We start from the raw sequence: 20090 nt of genomic DNA, 5'->3' as shown, positions 1-20090 counted from the left end.
TTTTGTTGTTATTTAAATTAATTTCTTATTTGTATAATAACGTTTCCTATGTATCCTTGTCCCACACGATAAAATTTGCAAAATTTTTCAATGGAAAAGAGATCAAAATCAAACAATACAAGATAACCACACTAGAAACTATTGCCTTGCTCTCATTGTGACAACACTAACCAAATAAACCCCACATAAAATTTGTACATCTATTATGTTTCAATCAAATTTTTACAATATCAACACACTAATGGTTATTTTGAAAGAGAAAAGTGATAATACAGGAATTTTGTACAATGAAATCTCTCCAGTGTGGAAGTGTAAAGAAGTGCAGAGAATAGTGATTTTTCCACACTCCATCAAAATCATATTCTTATGTGCTAAATACTTTTCTAATCAATTGATTAAAGATTTTTCTCTCATAATGAAAGCTCTTTTCATAAATCTCTTCGCACAGTGAAAACCTTGTTTATGGTTATATTTGTATAAATAGGAATATGTGCAGGACTACAGAAGAAGTCCGTTATTTTCCCCGGGGAAAAATCGCAATTTTCTATTAATTGAGAAAATTACATGTTGTAGATGCCTAGAAGGCATATGCAGTAAGTTGGGTCATAGCCATAAAAAAAAACATGTACGTACAAAATTACCCACAGGGGGTATACTGTAATTGTTCATAAAAAGGATATATACAATATATATAAAAAGGGTATTAATAGAATCGCAAAGTAAACTACAGATTAGGGCCTATCAACCTGTTGATATAGCTGATCAATATAAGGCTAGTGGTAGTATTGAAAATATTCTATATCCTGCTGCTCTGGTATTAGCCATAACCCCCCGGGATGGATCATGGCCTCCTTGGTAAATGGTTGGCAACCTGATTGTGTTCCTTGTAAATGTGTTGACAAGAAATATAATCAAAATGAGATTTTAAAAGCATGACTTCATCCAATATATTCCTAAGAGAGTGCACATGACATGCAGATGTATTATTGAACCAGTTTATCATGATTTTAGAATCCCCAAATATTTGAAGTTTCCTGCAATCGTGTGCCAGTGAAAAATGGAGCAAATGTCTAAGGGTGATAAGTTCAGAAAAATTATTAGTTCCAACCCCCAAGCCCATCTGGATTCGGAAACAATGATTATCATATTTGTGCAATAAAATACCCCCCCCCCCCTCCCCCACACCCTTGCTCTTGTGAAGCACCATAAAAATATGCCCAAGGATGATTTCGGTTTATGAATACAGGTATCACATCGCAGGCAGGAGGAGTGGGCTCGTCTTCTGGAATTTCATGGTAGGCATGATAATCTGAGCAATTGAAAATGGCCAGCGAGCTACTTTGTCTTTAGAGATGATACCATTTGTATTCAACCAGATGGTCCAACATATAAGCAGAGGGAGACAGTGATATTTTTGGTTCATGGACCCCTCCCTCCAATGTTTCCAAGCCTCCAGTGTGTTTTTTCCATGCCATCTCAGAGTAATGGTCAGTGAAGAAAGTACTTGATCCCATATATTGATTACAATGGGGAAATGGAGAAAGAGATGATCATTTATTTCTTCATCATGGAGACATAGAACACACCAAGAGGGGCCATAAATTGATATTTTCATCATATTACCTTCGGTAGGTGTCTTTTTCATCAGTACATTCCACATAAACAATCTTGTGCGTTGGGGGGGGGGGGGGGGGCGCTTTGAGCTTCCAAAGAGCATGCCACCAATCCATCAGCACAGGTGGCTTGTGAGTAGCATGAATAATAGGATATCCCTCATTAGGTGAATATGATCCATGCTCTGTTGGAGCCCAAATGAGTTCATTCTCGCCCTCCATAATGCGAACATGTGATTCAGTCAGTGCGGATATATATCCTACCCAAGCCTCATGCCATTGGACTGAGATACCCAAATTATCAGTAGATTTCCATGCTTGTGAAAATATGGAGGTGTTCTCCGAATCAACAATATTGGAAATCATATGAATGCCTCTGTTTTTAAGGGAGTTAATAAGTTCAGGAGGAAGTCATAACATGTTGCCACAACCAGTCCATGGATCCATACCAATGCGCACAAATGTTCCAGCTCTTATGCGCCATGCAAGGCCATTTCTGATAGTAGGAAGGGTATATAGAACAAGCTTCCAGATCGTGGATATACCAATTCTTTGCCATGTTGGGAGGCGAATCCATTCCATATTTTGTAAGGGCCAAATGTATTTGTACTATACCACTTCAGTCCAAAGGCTATGAGAGTTAAGTATAAGCCATCCCATCTTGGCAGCACAAGCATGGGCGAAAGAAGGTAGGTTTTTGAAAACCCAGCCACCCCACTTTTTAGGTAGTGCAATGTGGCTCCATCCCACCCATGCAAATGGCTTCCCTTCCTTGTATCCATTCCAAATGAATCTGAAGCATATTTTTTGTATACGTGAAAGGATTCCTTTGGGTATCTAATCCAAAGACATCCAATACACCGGGGTTGCCTCTAGAACCAATTTAATAAGAACTAATTGTCTTGCTCTGGATAAAAATCTATGGTTCCAGTTGAGTAATCTCTTTTCAACCTTGGCCACAAGCCATATCCAATCCACAATTTAGTAACAGGGAAGTCCATTATGTAGAGGAAGCTTTCAAGTTTTCATTGTGAAAACCTCTGCACTTTGCACAATAGCAAGCCTTCCACACAATTCACACACGCTTACACTCATAAACAAGTTTTTTAATCACAAAATTTACGAAAATACTTCTTTTCATGTCGACAAACAATGTTGATCCCCACTACTATGTTATTAGTTGACTTTAGGAGAAAGTGTGGAAGTGTGGAGAATAGTGATTCGCATGCACTTCCACATAATCAACTTATTTTGAGCTAAATACTTTGCCAATTAGTTTATTAAAGGCTGTGCTCTCACAATGAAAGCTCTCCGCACAATGAAATATTTCCGCACAAAGCTCTCTGCAGAATGAAATCTCTCTGAACAAGAATTTGTTAAAAGGCTAGTATAGTGAGGTAAAAATGCTATTTATAGTGATATTAGTGTGCCACTATGTTTTGCACCATTGTATGCATTTTCTTTCTGCACGGTTCTTCGGGATTATTATTATTATATATTATTGGTAATATATTTAGTTCTGAAATTTGCTAAATAATTTACTAAATGTTGTGTCGATTGCGAACAAAACTCTGAAGAATGAAATCTATCCCAAAATAAAGAGCTCTCTATTTTTATTATGCGGAGTATGAAAGTGGAATCAAAACTTGAGCCTTACCTTAAGCAATCTGTATATTAAGAAAATTTGTATATATGTAATAGCAAAATGTGAAATATCACTACATTATGAATTGAAGTTATAAAGTTCCTCCCTGCACCACATTCTTGATTCTACATAGCTAAATTTTTAAAAGTTTTAAATGGAAAATAGTTTAAAATTAATTTTCCCTCTACGCCCTTATTCTTGCGCACATTTCCTTTCATTAGCACAATAAAAGCTTTACACAAGGAAAGCTTCAAAAAAGGAAACATAATAATATTGATTCAAAATTTGTTCATAGTTAAATTAATTACCTGTCGATGGTATAAATTTCCATCTACACCCTCATTTTATCACACATGCCCCATCCTCTACATATCCTTTGGAAAATAAAAATTTATATTGTGCAGAGTTTTCGTTATCACCTTGAATTTTCTTGATTGTTTGGTATCTGCGGATTGAACTACCGTTAATGGTAAAGACAAAGGCATAAAATCAAGGAAAGTTAGAACGATGGTATATTTACATTGCTGGAGTGACTTTGCAAGCATAGTGTCAGGGATTATAGCCATAATTTACCAAGTTTGTTAGTAGGTGCGACATAGGTTGAATTTTATGGAGCTTGATTCTCAATTTGTAGACTAAGAGCTCAATATTTCTTAGTTAAAATGGTCGGTGCTCTATAATTTCTCATCAATTTAGTATCAAAGCATGCTGAGATGATTCTATATCAAGCATGGGTCCATTTCGACCTTTTAAATCATAAAATCACAATATTGGAGTTGAAGCTGGAGCAACTGTAATTGGCAAGTGAAATGTTAAGTTTTTGTGTGGATAATTTGGCTTTGCATGTCAATGCTGGGGACGACGATATTGAAGCATATGAGGATACCATAGTGCAACATGGGATTTTAACGCAATACGAGGAGAATATCATTGAATCAACCATTGACTAGGATTCCCCCCCTTCTCAGCGTGAGCTAGAAGTTAATGAAGCCCAAGTCGTTTCTATTATCATGGATATGTAGTAATTTAGATAGTTGTTATTATTATTATTTTATGCAAAAATATTATGTTTGTAAGTGTGTTTTGGAAATTGTATGGAGAAAAACATTTTAGAATAACTTTTGTAGTCCAATTGTCAATTGTGTCAATCCTTCTTCGAGTTTATGGACATGAAGAAGAAATTTTAGCTAAATTTGAAAATAGAAAATTAATTTTCATGCATGACATTTATCTATATTTCTTTATTTAATTTTTTGGCTATAAACTAAGTCAAATTAAATCATTGCTGATTTTGTAACTTAATTTGTAGAGTTGTCTATTTCCTATTCTAGTTAACGTAAGCATTTATTCATAAAATCGACATTATATAATGATTATTTCTATTTCACAATTAAACATAATAATATTCATCTGCAAATCCTTCAGTCTGCAAATATTCATACCTTTATAAAATCATAGTTGTACACAACTTCTCTCGTTAGCGGTGGAGGCAACAACTATGTCGTCAATGCACAATCTAGTCCCTTATCTACACAATGAAATATGATAATAATAACATATTAACATTAATAGTTTAATATTGATTTCTATATGCACCTCTCATTCTCCCACAAATACCCCCTCCTAATTTTTCCCTTGCAAAATAAAGTTCCCAATGCACCCCTTGTTTTCCCACCCATACCCCGTCCTCTGCACAATAAAAGTTCAGTACAGTAAAAGATACACATAATGAAACACAATAATATTAATTATTATGTTCTCCCACAAATACCCCGTCCTCTACAAATATTCACATCTATATAAAATCATATCTCTACGCAACTTCTCTTTTGCACATACTCCATCCTTTGTACGGTAACATTAATTTCATCCTTGTCGTTTCTTTCGAATACCCGATATTTCGCACACTAAAAGCTCTGCACAATGAAACATAATAATATTAATACAATTTTGTTTCATATTTAAATTAATTAAAGTTCCATGTTCATCCATGTTCTCCTGCACATACCTCACCCTCCACAAAGATTCATAGCTCTATAAAATCACAGCTCTTGCAGATTTGTTCAACGCCCCCTCCCCCCACCTAAATCTTTGAAAAGGACCTGCAAATGCATCAATTCTAACACTATTGGGCAGAGTAATAACAGACTATTAGAGCAGAAAGTAGCAGTCATCTCCACACAAGGAAACAGTAATTGGAGATTTATTTATCGCTCCTGCCTCATACGTACACTAAAAGCTCTACACAATGAAACATAATAATATTACTTTGAAATAATCTCATAGTTAAATTAATTAAAGCTTCCTCTGCATCCGCGTTCTCACAAGAAAAGATCTGTACACCGCTTTACATGCAGAGCTCTGTTATACCCAACTTTCTAATTTCTAAAATTTTAAAGAAAGCGATGTTACCATGCCTATTCATGGCACTCAAAATAGAACCATGTTTAACTAGTAACATTATGATTAGTTTCATGAATTTAATAAAGTGTTAAAGCTACAGTTCAATAATGTCATTACCAATGCGATATACGATGTGGAAATTTGTAAAAGTAATAATCATGCAAGGAAATATTAATTGCAAATTTGTTTAACATGTCCCCTCTCAACCTACATAAAGGACCCACAACCGCATTAATTATGTCATCATTAGGTAGAGCAGTACCATAACAATGTCAGTGCCAGTGTCAGAGCACATACTTTTTTTAATTTTTAAATGAAATGTCAAGCATCGACAGATACCAAAATAAACGCTCTCCACCAGAGGAATTATGTTCGATCGAAAGTTGCTAAGCCAATCGAAAACTAGAAATAAGGTTTCCATAAAATTAGAAAATTATTTTTGAATTTATGGAAAATAGAAATATTTAGCAAATTCCCTAAACTTTGGTTAAAATTTCAAAAAAATAGAAACAAATAAAAATAAAATTATAAAAATTATACTCCGCACACCAAACCATTAAAATAAATAATATTTATATTGTAAATAATCACTAATTTTGAAGAATAATATTCAAAATTCTTTATAAAAAACTTCATTTAAGATATAATTTTGACATAATGTAACCTGCACCTTTTCATTTATATGAAAGTTCTATTTTTCTTAAAGGTCCCTTTGTTGAGTTGTATATTTATACACAATTTTTTTTTTAAAAACCTACCTCAATAATTGACGCATAGAATTTTAAATGGTTCCATAATTTATATTTTAATTTTAAATGTAACAAAATTTCTATATTTTATATGAGTATATTTCAATCTTTTTATAAATTTTTTATATTATTAATATATTTATAAATATGTGTAGGTAATATTTTTAATAATTATATTGATAAGTTTGTTTATTTTGCAATAAGGTTTTTATAATTTTAATTTAATTATTAATAAGTATTAAGTGAATGATGTTTATTTAATTTGCATGGAATATTTTAGAATATTCTTAAGAATAATAAGAGATATTGAGATTTTTTTAGGTGGTTATTTCCTTTTATCTTTTTAATCAAATTGATTAAAGAAAGAAAAACAAAAAACAGTCATATGAACAAGTATCATATAAAATAATTTATGGCTTTTTGGGCATGTGGTATTGATAAATCATAATATTGTGACATATTAAAAATATCCATGATTAAGTGGGAGTGAGTTTCCATGTTTAATAATGTCATTACATGATTTTTAAAACGTATAATTAATAATATTTCTTATAAATAAGTATAATTTTATTGATTTTTATGATTTTTAAAATTTTGGTAATGTGACATATATCACGAATCAAGTGTTTTCATAATTCATATAATTCATATATTTTATAAGGTTGTAGTAATACTATTCCTAAATCAAGAATAAACACTTTTATAATATATTATTATTAAAAAATAAAAGTAATAACAATATGTTCAATTATAAGAATGCATAAATAAACAAGTGTAGTATGCAATGTTGATGCTTAGTACCTATCAATTATGCAAAAAAAAATAAGAAATTATAATAAGATAAAATAAATATTACGTATTTCAAAAAAAAATTAGGCTATAAAAAAAGAAAAATTATTATTATTATTTTTTGAAAAATTAATATTATTATTTTTTAAACTTATTGGCATCATAAAAATATTGGATGCCTCTAGGAAACATTAAAATTGTTTGTATTATGTTGATTACTTATAGTTTAAGGGTTGTCCTAGTTGCCAATTATGTTAGTTCACAAATACAATAATGTTTAATAAGACTAAATTTGGTTTATGGGATTTTTAAAAGGTAAAAGAATTGTTTGATTTGCTTTAAAAGTTTATTTATATATTTGAATTTTTTTCTAATAAATCAAATCATAAATCATTCTAATTTTTTATTAGCTTAAAGATTTAGAAGTTGGTATCTTAAAAAAATAGTTTTAAATTATTATTTAATATGAGTGTATATGGGATATCTATAATAATAAATAAATAGACAAAGTTTAGTTGAATTATTAGATGTTTTGGCATTTTTAGAGATACATTTCTCCATAATTTTGTTCTATATCTAGTAGAGAATTGTAATCAAAATAACATAAAAGATATTTTCTTATTCCATTAAAAATATCAACCAGCGTAATATGTGATTGACTACTTAATAATGCAATTGATTTTTATTATATTAAAAATATTTTTTTTTTAAATATTATAAAAAGATCACGTTTATTTGTAATAACAACTTTAAATATGATTACTAATTATATAATTCATATTTGTAATAACAACTTTAAATATGATTACTAATTATATAATTCATATAATTCCATTTATTTTGATGATGAAAACATTTTAGAAATATTTTTTTTTTAAATTATATATATATATATATATATATATATATATATATATATATATAATTATGAAAATTTTAACTTTTATTATTATTTTAAATAATTATTTTTTATGAAATTATTTTTTTGATATTAATATAAAAAATAATTAATTATAAAATTAAAACATACTTGTATATAAATTTAAAATGAAAGTTAATTCTACAAATGTGTTAGTGAAACTAGTAGACTAGCCTTTTGTTTACAAATCAATGCATAATGGATCAAAGTTAAAATGGATTTATATTAGTTATTCTTATGTGAGTCTATAAATGAACAAGTACATGTGCACACATACTCCTTGTTGAAAATCATAAAAATTACATCTCACTCATATAGATATATATATATATATATATATATGATTAACACTGAAACAATTTTTTAAATGTCATGTTCTAATTCTATATTAATATAATTTATGATTAACATTCAAATAATTTTTTAAATGTCATGTTTTAATTCTATATTAAACATTCAAAAAATGATATATCTCTGTAGTATTAAGATATAAAAATAATTTTGAATTAAAGCTAAATAAAAAAAAGTTGTTTTCAATTAATTTCTTTACATTATTTAAATAAAGTTGATTTTAGAATATTTTATTTAACATAAATTTTAAAATAAGTTACTTTTAATAAATATTGAAATATTCTTTTATTATCAAATTATTTTAATATTATATGTAAATTCTGTGTCAACATAAGAGTTACACATTTCTTTTATATTGACTTGTAAAAGATACATTTTGACAAAAAAAACCTAATTCATTTTAACTATAAAATAGTTTAATGATAACATGTCAAATCAATAAAAGTTGTTAATAACATTTTAATTATAAAATGTTTTAATGATAACATGTCAAATCAAATATTCACAACTCATGAGATTTGATTGAAATTTAGTCATAAATATTGACATTGATATGTATACTATAATGACATTTAGTAGTATATCATTTTTATTTTATTTTTAGATTAAAAAAAATTGACAAATATTAATTATAACCTAATAAAATTAGTCACTTCATCTATATAAACCAATAGAAAATAAAAATTTATTTTTAATTTTCAAAATATTTAATTTTTTCAAACTTTTAATATATTTTCTAAAATCTATCTAAAAATTTCAAAACTAAAATTCAATTATTTTTTAATGGAAACAAAAACAATATAATCTTCCTTCCATCCACAAGTATAAAAATAATATAAACTAAAAATATTATTAAATATATAATTAATATTAGTTTTAATTTATAAACCTCAGTAAAAAAATTCCACAAGTATAAAAATAATATAAACTAAAAATATTATTAAATATATAATTAATATTAGTTTTAATTTATAAACCCTTAGTAAAAAAGATTATCAGATAATTAAAACTTTATATTTTTATTAATACTTTTCCTATGCTATGAAAGTATAATGTAATACACTTTGCGTTAATACCTTCATATGAGTACCTTGCATTTAAATACTTACACGTTACATTTAGTTTCATCATTAATATAACAAATAGTTTTGCGTTAATTTTAGTCGGTTTCATATTAATATCTTTGCATTACTCTAGCGTATTGCTTTATGATAATGTTAATCACTTTATTTTATATTAATATAAGACAATTTTATAATAATGTTAATCACTACAATATTAATAAATTTATATTAATGCTAACTAGTTTGTAATGCAAATAGTTTTGCATTTCTTATTAATAACTTACTTTTAATGAACTTGCAATAGAAAGAGGTTTGAAAATTTCAATGTATTCATTTGTGAACACTTTGGGTGATTCAATTTATATATTGATATCGAAAATAGTATTACTTAAATGCTAATCAGTATACAATATTAATAAATATTATTAGTTTTGGGATAATGTTAAATAATTTGTAATTTAAATATATTTGCATTTTATATTAATTTTTTATTATACTTTTAATAAATTTGCAATGAAAATACGTTTAAAAGTTTTATATAAATATATTTACATTTAATCAATTTACATTTCAATAAATACCATGTACATTATCAATACTTCTTCCTAGTCTAATTGCAAATTCCAAACCCTTAATTGAATAATTTTCAATATACTTGATAGGCCCCTTTTAAGCTCTTTTATGTGTCTAACGAACTCCGAACTGCATCTTTAAATAAAAGCGAGTAATTTATGCCAGCGGATCGAACATGCCCAAATGTGAACAACTCCACTATATATATAATGACCCCATACATGTATATTAAAATGAATATATATATATATATATATGACTCTATGATAGTCTAAGGGTTTTCCAATTCATGGTGATACATTTCTAAAAGTTGAAGAATTTATGATTAGTATATATGTATTACTATGAAATAACATGGGTGGAAAATATTAAATGTGGAAGACCCTGTGATTAGGTTAATAATCTCTCCAATTATAGGACCATCATGATAAATCTTTTGTTTGCAAAGCTATTTGGAAGCATGCTAGAAAACAAAATTAGCAAGTGGGCAGAAGAAAGAGATAAGTGTGCTAAAGGGCAAGCAGGTTTTAGACCTAAACATTCCACAGTTGATCATTGCATAACTTTAAGGCACATCATTGAAAAGGATTGGGAGAAAAAGGAAGAAGTCTTTTGTTTCTTTGTTGATTTCAAAAAAGCGTTTGACTCGGTTTGTAGGAATAAACTTTGGCAGAGAATGGAGGAAGTTGGGGTTCCTAAACATTTGAGAGCAGTTGTGCATAGGTTGTATGAAGAGGTGAAAGTCAAAATTAGAACTTCAGCAAGCATTTCTGAAAGTTTTAGAAGCGATATCGGGGTCAAGCAAGGTTGCCCACTGTCTTCTACCATTTTTGGTTTATATATCGACAAGCTTGAGGAGTGGTTAAATTCGCAAGGGGGTGATGGTATCTATTTGTGCAAATTTGTTATAAGGCTTCTTTTGTATGCAGATGACCTTTCTCTGATTGCTAAATCGGCTCTTGGTTTGCAAGAGAACTTACTATCCCTTGAGCATTTTTGTAGAAGTGTGGGGATGCAAGTCAATATCAGCGAAACGAAAGTAGTGGTCTTCTCTAAGAAAAGAAAACATAACCAGCATAAGTTCTACTTTCAAGGCAACATTCTGGAAGAAGTTGCGGATTACAAATACCTCATAATTGACTTCAACAAAAATCTAAGCTAGAATGGTTGTAGAAAGAAAAGAACTTTGGGGGGTTGGAAAGCATTTTATGCTTTTCAAAATAGGTGTAGAAAGGTAGAGTTATGGGATTGGAAGACCACTCAAACTCTTTTTAAGCTTCTAGTGATTCTGATTATTCTCTATGGTTGTGAATTATGGGCTAGCAGTACCTCCGACATGCAGTGGAGACAAATTGAGAAAATTCATAAGTGTTTGATTACAAACAAATTTAAGATTAAAAGTGCAGTTCAGTATGATATCTTGTTAAGTGACACAGGGACTACTCCTATTGAAGCAATTGCTATGGTGCGAGTCATAAGGTATTTAAAAAAAATTGAGCAAATGGAAGAGGGTAAATTGCCTAAGGTTGTCTTTAATGATAAATTGTGAAAAAGCAAAAAAACTTGGATGCAGCAAAATAACAAATGGCTTAGTAAATGGAGTATTTGGTTGAACACGTTTCCCATAAACACCAAAGAGATAAAAGCTTTTGTTATGGAAAAGTTCCACAAATGTACTTGGGATAAGGAGCTAGGAAGAAAGAAAAATTACTATATTGAAGTGTTTAATCCCACTCATAATCATCAACCGAAAGCATACATAGAGGCCAATATCTCTTGGAGAGCCAAAATTCTTATTGCTCAGTTAAGGACTAATTCTCATCAACTCTGTTGTGAAACAGGGCACTGGACAAAGGAAGTGTGGGAGGAAAGGGTATGCATTTTTTGTTCTTCTAGAAAAGTGGAAACCAAAAAACATTTCATTTTAGAATGTGAGGCCTTCAAAGACAACAGGGAAAGTTATGCAGATATGCTCGCAGCTAGCTCTTGGGATAATCTATTTAGCGAGGGGTTTGTTGAGAAGCTGGGAACATTTATTGTGAAGCTTCACAGAAAAAGGGCCAAATACATCAACTAGATGAAGAAGCAATATGTCTCATAGGGTATCTTTAACCTCGTGGGCGTTAAAATAATTTCTTTCTTTCTTTCTTTCTTTCTATTATAAAATAATCAATAATTTAATTCACAACGATACATATTTTTTTTAGTAAAATAATAATATTTATAAACATTTTAAATTTATATGAGTAGCTAGTTTTATTTTTTATAAATGTATTCATTTCTCAATGCCCACAAAAAAGTGTATAATGGTCATATATCTCATTTATAGTTGTTGTATGGCTAGTTTATAAGCCCGTTTTAAATTTATTTTTAAGGTAGCCTTTGCTAATAATAAGGCATCAATGGATTTCTCCAACCACATCAACTTAGCCAAGAAACAAACTCCAAGTTTCTTTATTACAACTTAAGCAAGTTACTTCATTAGGACTTAAACATTGTCAGTTTGCATGCTCGTTGCATCTAACACTTCAAACATTCCTAGTTTAAAGCAAGTTCCAGTTATATCTCCAGCAGCGTAAGCATCGCCAGTAAGTGCAGTGGGGAAAGGACCAACAGCCCTAGAGCAAAGTAACTATAACCAAGCAAATATAGTCATTTCAAGTGCAGTGGGACCAAAGAAGAATAGCTCTAGAGCAGACTATAGCCATGTTTCCTAATTTGATAGTAAGTAACCTCAAGCATAGGAAAAGTCAAAAGGGCGGCCAATAAATTTAATAATTCTTATAAGTCACTTGAATTTTTTCCCTAATTGAACTTATTTCCTGATCCTTTAACTTTGTTTCATCAATCCAATAAGTTGATAGCAAAAATATGCATAGCATGATATAAACTTTTATCTTATTCTTATTTCAATTTTTGTTTTTCTGTTTCAAAATGTAAAATAAATTTTTTCCTTTCCTATTTCAAAATTTAAGCCGTGCAAGTGGTGTTGCTACATTTACGGCTCCACTTATTACAACACTTTAAATTTTTTATAATAATTTAATTTATTATATATATATATATATACAAATTTACAAATAATATTTTAAATAATTTATAATATAATTAAAATGAAAAATATAAAATTTGAATATAACCTTTTTAAAATTTAATAAAATATTTTAAAAATACGGTTATTTATGAGACGTAGGCTTTTTATTACAAGTAAATAATAAAGGTTCCTTCTGATAAATGCTTTTGCTAATAAAAACTTGAATTATACTTTATCTCACGGGTTCGCTAAATTGAAAACAACAAAACTCGTAAGGTTAGTTAAATTGAAAATAACAAAAACTCATCGATTTGTAAGGAACTCGATCCTAATTAAATCTATCAAAAATATTATCGCATCAATTATACAAATATTATACTAGTGATATATCCTGGAAGCGATATACAGATTTGCCAGACTTGTTTCAAAATATTTGGGAAAAGTATTTGGCTACCATGCCAAAGGTGATCCGCTTTATTTCTTCCTTACTGTAAAAAAACATGAGTGACGTTACAGGTATAAATAATTAATCTACTCTATATTACTTTGCGGGGAGGGGAGCCCATCCCGTTAGCGAACCTCACCACTTATCGCAGTTCTCATTTTATTTATTTATTTATTAGCTAGACGGTAGACTCTGTGCTGACCATAACATTGACCACGAAGTAGTAGTCGATGTGGTGGCCTCTTGCTACAGTAGAGATTTGAGTTCAGAAATGCTTCTGGTTTTGGCAGTCGAGGTTGGATCCAGTGTCCACGCCCAGCAAGCTGCAGTATCTCTGGTAGAACCCGATTCGGTCCTGCTGAGGGTCGCTTATTGTGCCTGTGCCGCATTCCACCCCGCCGTTAATGATGTTCGTCAACATTCTATATCCCGGCACTCTGCCGGCGGCAGTATCGTCATTTGATGGACTCCAACTTCCCAATATCACGTCGTGGCACGAAGGCTTGGGAGCCTGCGCGGTCATCCAGAACCACACCCCCGTCTTAAACGAGACCGTGGCGTCAGTCACCAAGAGATCCGGATTGTTTATGAGATCGTACCCTAAGGCATCCCCCGCAGCCTTATAGCTGTAGTCCCTATCAAACAGCAGCGGTAAGTGTATTAGGCTTGAAATTCATTCGATTTTTTCCATATCTATTGCTACAATTAATTCGAAGTGGATTAACAAGACTTAGATATAGAAATATTACCCTGTCAGCTGAATAGGTCCTCGTCCGTGGTATTTGTCTCCGCTATTCTCCTCTTTGAAGCAGTAACCCCACGCATATGGGCCGTCTGGGGCCGTGGCCCACCCGCCTGTACAAACTCAATTAGCTTAATGCCATTAATAACAATAAGGAATAGCAGAGAGACAGAAGAGTTAGAGGAGGCTAAATTAATAATACCTGTGGTTTCCTGGGACGTTTGACCAAAGAAAGCCGCGAGCTCTCTTTTGCGGCTCTCTAGATCGCCGTTGTTGCCGAAGTCTGAGAAACTATTGGCGGCCGCAATGAAGGCGTTGTAGGTGTAGAAATCTTTCGCTACCAATTTTTGGGTTTTTTTTGTTGTTTCTTCTTCCTTTTTGGCTCTTTACTAGCCAATGGACAGGCATATTGTAGGTGCCCTGTCTGCAAGCAGCCGCGGCATCTGAATGTCGTGTTCTCATAGTCAAGTGGTTGTGTCCACAGTGAATTATTAAAATTCAATGTGATGTGATCTGGTAGTCCTTGACTTAGGTCCACCTCTACACATATTCTAGCATATGTGAAGATTCCCCGAATAGCTCTGTCTTCATCTGTTTTTAGGTACTTTCCTAAGGAGTTCTCAATGGCTGTTAAAGCTTTTTGGTGCCATAAATGCAGTGGGAGGTTATGCAGCCTTACCCAAACTGGCATTGTTGAAACTACCATGGTATTGGCATCAAAGTCCGGGAACCAGGGGGGATAAAGAGACCATCATTGCCCCAAAACCAAGGCCCCGGATTAATGATGTTGTCTCGTTCCAGTTTTGTGCTAAATCTAACTATGAAAAAACCCTTAGGGCATAGATATATTTCACAGTTAGGTGACCATGATGTGAAAATCCATTTATGCAGTGCATCCGCTTTTGGCCAATAACCATTAAATCTACATATAATAGCATTGTGGATTAGATCTGTGTATAGATCAGTTACCTCCAGCAGAGATACTGTAAGCATAAGTGATTCCGGCTTCTGTTTCACAATGTAGGGGCCTGGTAGCTCTGTTGTGGGTGCTAGTTTGTGTTGCAATGGTTCATTTCCTTTGACTGCATCGCGAAAAGAGCCTATAGTTTTTGAGCTGGCCCCCTTGCACCCACCTCGCAGTCTCAGGTTGAGAATGATGGTTGAATCTTTAACGACTCCATAGTGCTGGAGTGTGTGTTGGTCCTGCAAGCAGAGTCCTGAAAATATCAGATTTTGGTATGTTACTGGAGTTCCCAGTTTGATCTGGATCTCCTTTTTTAACTCTAGAACGCTCATCCCTTTCCTGATCTGTACACAACAATGTCTACCTTCTATCGATCTGATAAAGATTTGCTTCAGATCTGTTTTCATACATGACGGATCAACCTTATCCAGGCCCCGATTTACTGGATTGTAAGCCAGATCTGGAAGAAAAATGAGAAAATGACCTTTCTTACAGTTGTGATAGCAAATACACTAAAGGTCATAAGTGTGCTGAGAAGAAATTATTTTACATTGATTGTGAAGAGGAGGAAGAAAAGGATCAAGAAACGTCAAAAGAATAGGATATACACCATGAACCAACCCCAAAGAAAGAAGAAATGAATCCGACCATATATTGTAATGCATTGGCAAGAATTACCACTCCTAAAACTCTCAAGATAGAAGGACATATCAAGAAGAAAAAGGATACCCTCACTTTCGCGCAGAATAGAATGAAACAACACGCAGATCAACATTGCAGTGAAAGAAGTTTTGAATAGGTGACTGGGTATTTTTACGACTACAACCATACAAACAAATGTCCCTCAAGCAAGATAATAAGGATAATAAATTATCACCAAAGTATTATTGTCCGTACAAGGTGTTACAAAAGATTGGTACTATGTCATACAAATTGGAGCTTCCTGCATCTTCCTGAGTGCACCCAGTTTTCCATGTTTCACGCTTAAAGAAGGTTATAGGTGAGAAGATCCCAGTTCAAACAATATTGCTAGAACTTGACAAGGAAGGAAAAATCATATTGGAACCAGAAGCAGTCACAAAAACAAGAAATCGATAGCTATGAAATTGATCAATTTTAGAGTATCTCATCAGGGGGAAGAACTTACCCACTAAAGATTCCACATGGGATGATGATAATTTTATACAGAAGCATTCAGAACTACTCAAGCATTGAGTACAACACTTTTTGAAGGAGAGGGGCATGTTAGGTCCCTATACTAATAATGTAACCCATTATTGTCATTAGTGCAACCCCCTTATTGTATTATTGTGCCCATATAGTCCCCATGTTGTTATTATTATTCCCCATAGAAGCCCACTATTGTTATTTTTGTGCCCCTATAATATTATTGTTACGTAGGCTCTGATTGTATTGGGACCCCTTAGACTCTTATATATAGAGATGAGGTCTTGTCATTTGCATCATCCAAGAATTGTTCATTTGTGTAATGTAAAGGAGGTTGCCCCCTCAAAGAGACTGAATTCTAAGGCGTTGATCTTTCTTTTCTATCTTTTTGTGAGTTGGTTTCATAACACTATCTGTCTGGCCTTCCTTCTAGAAAGCATGGTAATGACTATGTATTTGTAGTCATGGACAAATTTTCTAAGATGGATATATTGGCGACCTCCAAGAAGAGTATCATAGCAAATGGCACTGCCAAAATCTTCTTTGAACGAGTGTGGGTACATTTTGGGATCCCGAAGAGAATTATATCAGATCGGGATAGTAGGTTCCTAAGCACATTCTAGTCAAGCCTCTGGACATTATTGGACACGAAGCTTACCAAATCAACTACATTCCATCCTCAGATTGATGGCCAAACAAATATCATCAATAGGATGATAGTGCACATACTCCACATGTACAACTCTAAGCATCCACGAACCTGGGAGGAGATCCTTCCCTATGTGCAACATATTTATAACATAGCTCTCAATAGCTCGACTAGTCACAGTTCCTTTTAAGTGGGTATGGTATTTCAACCATTGTGCCTAATTGATGTTGTCGTGCCTCATGCAACTACACAGGCAGAATATGCACATGTATAGTCTGAGGCTAATAATGAAACTAGGTTTATTAAAAGCATCCATCACATCCACTAGTAGGTTCACGACATCTTGGATAAGTCTAATGCCAAGTACAAGTAGTGGTATGATCAACATTGGGTGCCACATAAGTTCAAGGTGGGCGACAAAGTTCGGTTGTATTTGCATAAAGAACACCTTGTTGGAGCCCATTGGAAGCTCCAACACTCTGATACAGGCCTTACACCATCACCAAGGTTGTGAGATATAATGCTTCCGAGTTCAGCATTCCCCTATTCCGTAGCTTGCACCCAGTGTTCAATGTGGATCACCTTTGGCCATACTTTCTACCATTGTTGGACACCTTAGACATTGTCAAACAGCTAACACCAGCAGATTTTAACCTCGACTACATGGAACAAGGCACAATTGATCATACCATGGACACACAGATCATTACCACTCACCAACACAAGATCCAACTGTATTGGGTTGTTAAAGTTTTCCAACTCTTGCACCAAGGCATGTGGCTCACCAAGGACCAAGTTTAGCAAAAGTTTTCCTATCTCATGGAGGAACACAAAGCAATGGGGACCATTGTTTCCTCAGTGGGGAGGATTAATCCAAGTGGATATTGGTGGCAACCCACCTATTCCACTTGAACCCCCACCATTGTTTTTTTCAGTTTCCTTAATTGTAGAACAGTTTACTACATTGGCATTTTTCGGGACCTGAACTTTGAGAGCCATTTTGAGGCCTTAAGCGATGTTTTTTTTTAATGGGAAAATTTGTACCTTACAATAGGGGTATAAAGTTAAAAGTTGTATTCATTAGATAGATATTTCTAATGAGGTTTCATACGCATCAAACAAAGATCATATGCCAAAGTTACAACCCCGAAAAGTTGATGTACCAATTTACCCCAACGGGGCCCACAGGTTTTTGACACTTCATCTCCTAGGGTTAGGTTTTTGGATGTTTAGGGTTTTTTATTGTTTCACAATAATAAATAGGCCTCCAAGCCTCATTGTAACACAGTTCAGAAGGCATGTATCCACCACATCTCCTCAGAGATAAGCTACCATCGCCCAAACTAGTTTATTTCCATTCTGCATGTAATTTTTTTCAATACTTTTTTATAAATGAATTAAAGTTGTGTTTTCATTGTAGCTCTGTGTTTCTATTTATGATTGTATTTATTTTCGTTCCTGCATAAATCTGGATCACTTCAACCCTTTTATGCAGCTAAATGCAGCCCTGGCTGAAGTGTATGTTGGTTGGAAGATACTTTGAGGTTGTTCAACCTCTCTTTCTACCCTAGTGCACTGATCTGAAACCCCTAAGCACTAAACTGAACACCCTTCTTGTTGAGTTCAACACACAAGTTTTCTAGTGCATAATGAGCCAATTCTACACCCTTTTCCCTCCTTTGAAGTTGACATGGACCCACCATCTCCACAAATGGTCGATATTAAATCTCAATGGATGGTTGAGATCATTTCACTTTTTTATCAAATTTTTCCTAACTCAAAATAATGAGAAAAAGTAAAACTGCCACCAGTGGGTCCCCCCATCAAATTTAGTGCACCTCTAAATTTAGTTGAACCCTTCCTCCTCTAACTCCATTTAACACTCCCTCTTAGAGAGGAAGGTGTTTTGTACTACACCTAGTTTATCTCTGAAGTAGAAAAGCCTGCCCTTTGCCAATGTCTTAGTCAGAATATCAGTTGTCTACCCCTACGTAGGCACGTACTGGACTCTAACTTTACCCCTCTGAACACAATCTTTGATATAGTCGTACCAGATCTTGATGTGCTTAGAGCAGTCAAGGAACACTGGATTTTTAGAGAGATTGATGCAGCTCTGATTGCCACAGTGTATGATTGTGGGCTCCAACTCCTAACTAAAAAACCCAACAAGTAGCTTCCTGAACCATATGACCTCACAAGATGCCAGACTGTGTCATATCCCCAATTGAAATTTTGACACGGAAATTCCAAATTTTTCAATTTTGGTAATATATATATATATATATTGGGAGAGGGAATATGTGGGGGAGGGAGTATATGGGAAGGTGTATATGGAGGAGGGTCAACATATTGATTGAACGGTGGTATGCGAAGGGAGGTATTAAAAAATCGTGAGAGGATTTAATATAGTGGCAAGGCGGTATGAATGATGAGAGAGGGAGTATTAATGCATAGGGAAGCAGCGATATGGTGAAGCGAGTTGTATGGAGGTGGATACATGTATATGCAGAAAACGCATGTATAATATGGGCAACGTTTGCAACGGGAGTTGATACCAGCGTATGGGCGATGGGAGGTATGCGGTATTAACCGGAGCGGTGATATGCAACGTAGCCACAGTCAGGAAAACCGAGCCGATGGAGAGTCGACTGTGCAGGAGGGTCGAGCCAATGAAGAGCCAACTATGCAGGAGGGTTGAGCCAACAGAGAGCCGACTGTGTAGGAGGGTCGAGCTAACGGAGAGCCAACTGTCTTATGTGTGACTGTGGTGTTATATGAACTGAAGGGAGGTGATACCACCAACCGGGACCGATGTAATATGATACACAATGCAACATTTGACGTAATGCAACCGAGTAACACAATGTTACAGCGTTCAACACATTAATACCATAGAACTCAATGTCATAACCACAAGAGGAAATACTACAGCACAATAATACCGCAACAGTCAACGTAACATATGCCACCAAACTCGCTCAAA

At 33.2% G+C, this 20090-nt stretch overlaps 1 protein-coding gene across 1 annotated transcript in view; it reads right to left on the bottom strand.

The window, feature by feature from the left end:
* Positions 1 to 13502: 13502 nt before the first annotated feature.
* LOC149188522 (endochitinase-like) overlaps positions 13503 to 20090 on the bottom strand; it is a 38209-nt gene continuing 31621 nt past the window's right edge. The window contains exons 3-5 of the mRNA XM_089409980.1: positions 14530 to 14711; positions 14335 to 14440; positions 13503 to 14220 (exon numbers count right to left, since the gene is read on the bottom strand). Coding sequence (XP_089266106.1) covers positions 13851 to 14220; positions 14335 to 14440; positions 14530 to 14711 — 658 coding nt within the window. The 3' untranslated portion in view covers positions 13503 to 13850. The remainder of the gene's footprint in view (positions 14221 to 14334; positions 14441 to 14529; positions 14712 to 20090) is intronic.

This window comes from Pinus tabuliformis, chromosome 3_1 (assembly GCF_031772625.1).
Source record: "Pinus tabuliformis cultivar Carrire ecotype Pingquan chromosome 3_1, CPIR1, whole genome shotgun sequence".
NCBI classification, from domain to species: domain Eukaryota; kingdom Viridiplantae; phylum Streptophyta; class Pinopsida; order Pinales; family Pinaceae; genus Pinus; species Pinus tabuliformis.
This window is presented reverse-complemented; position numbering and strand designations above follow the sequence as displayed.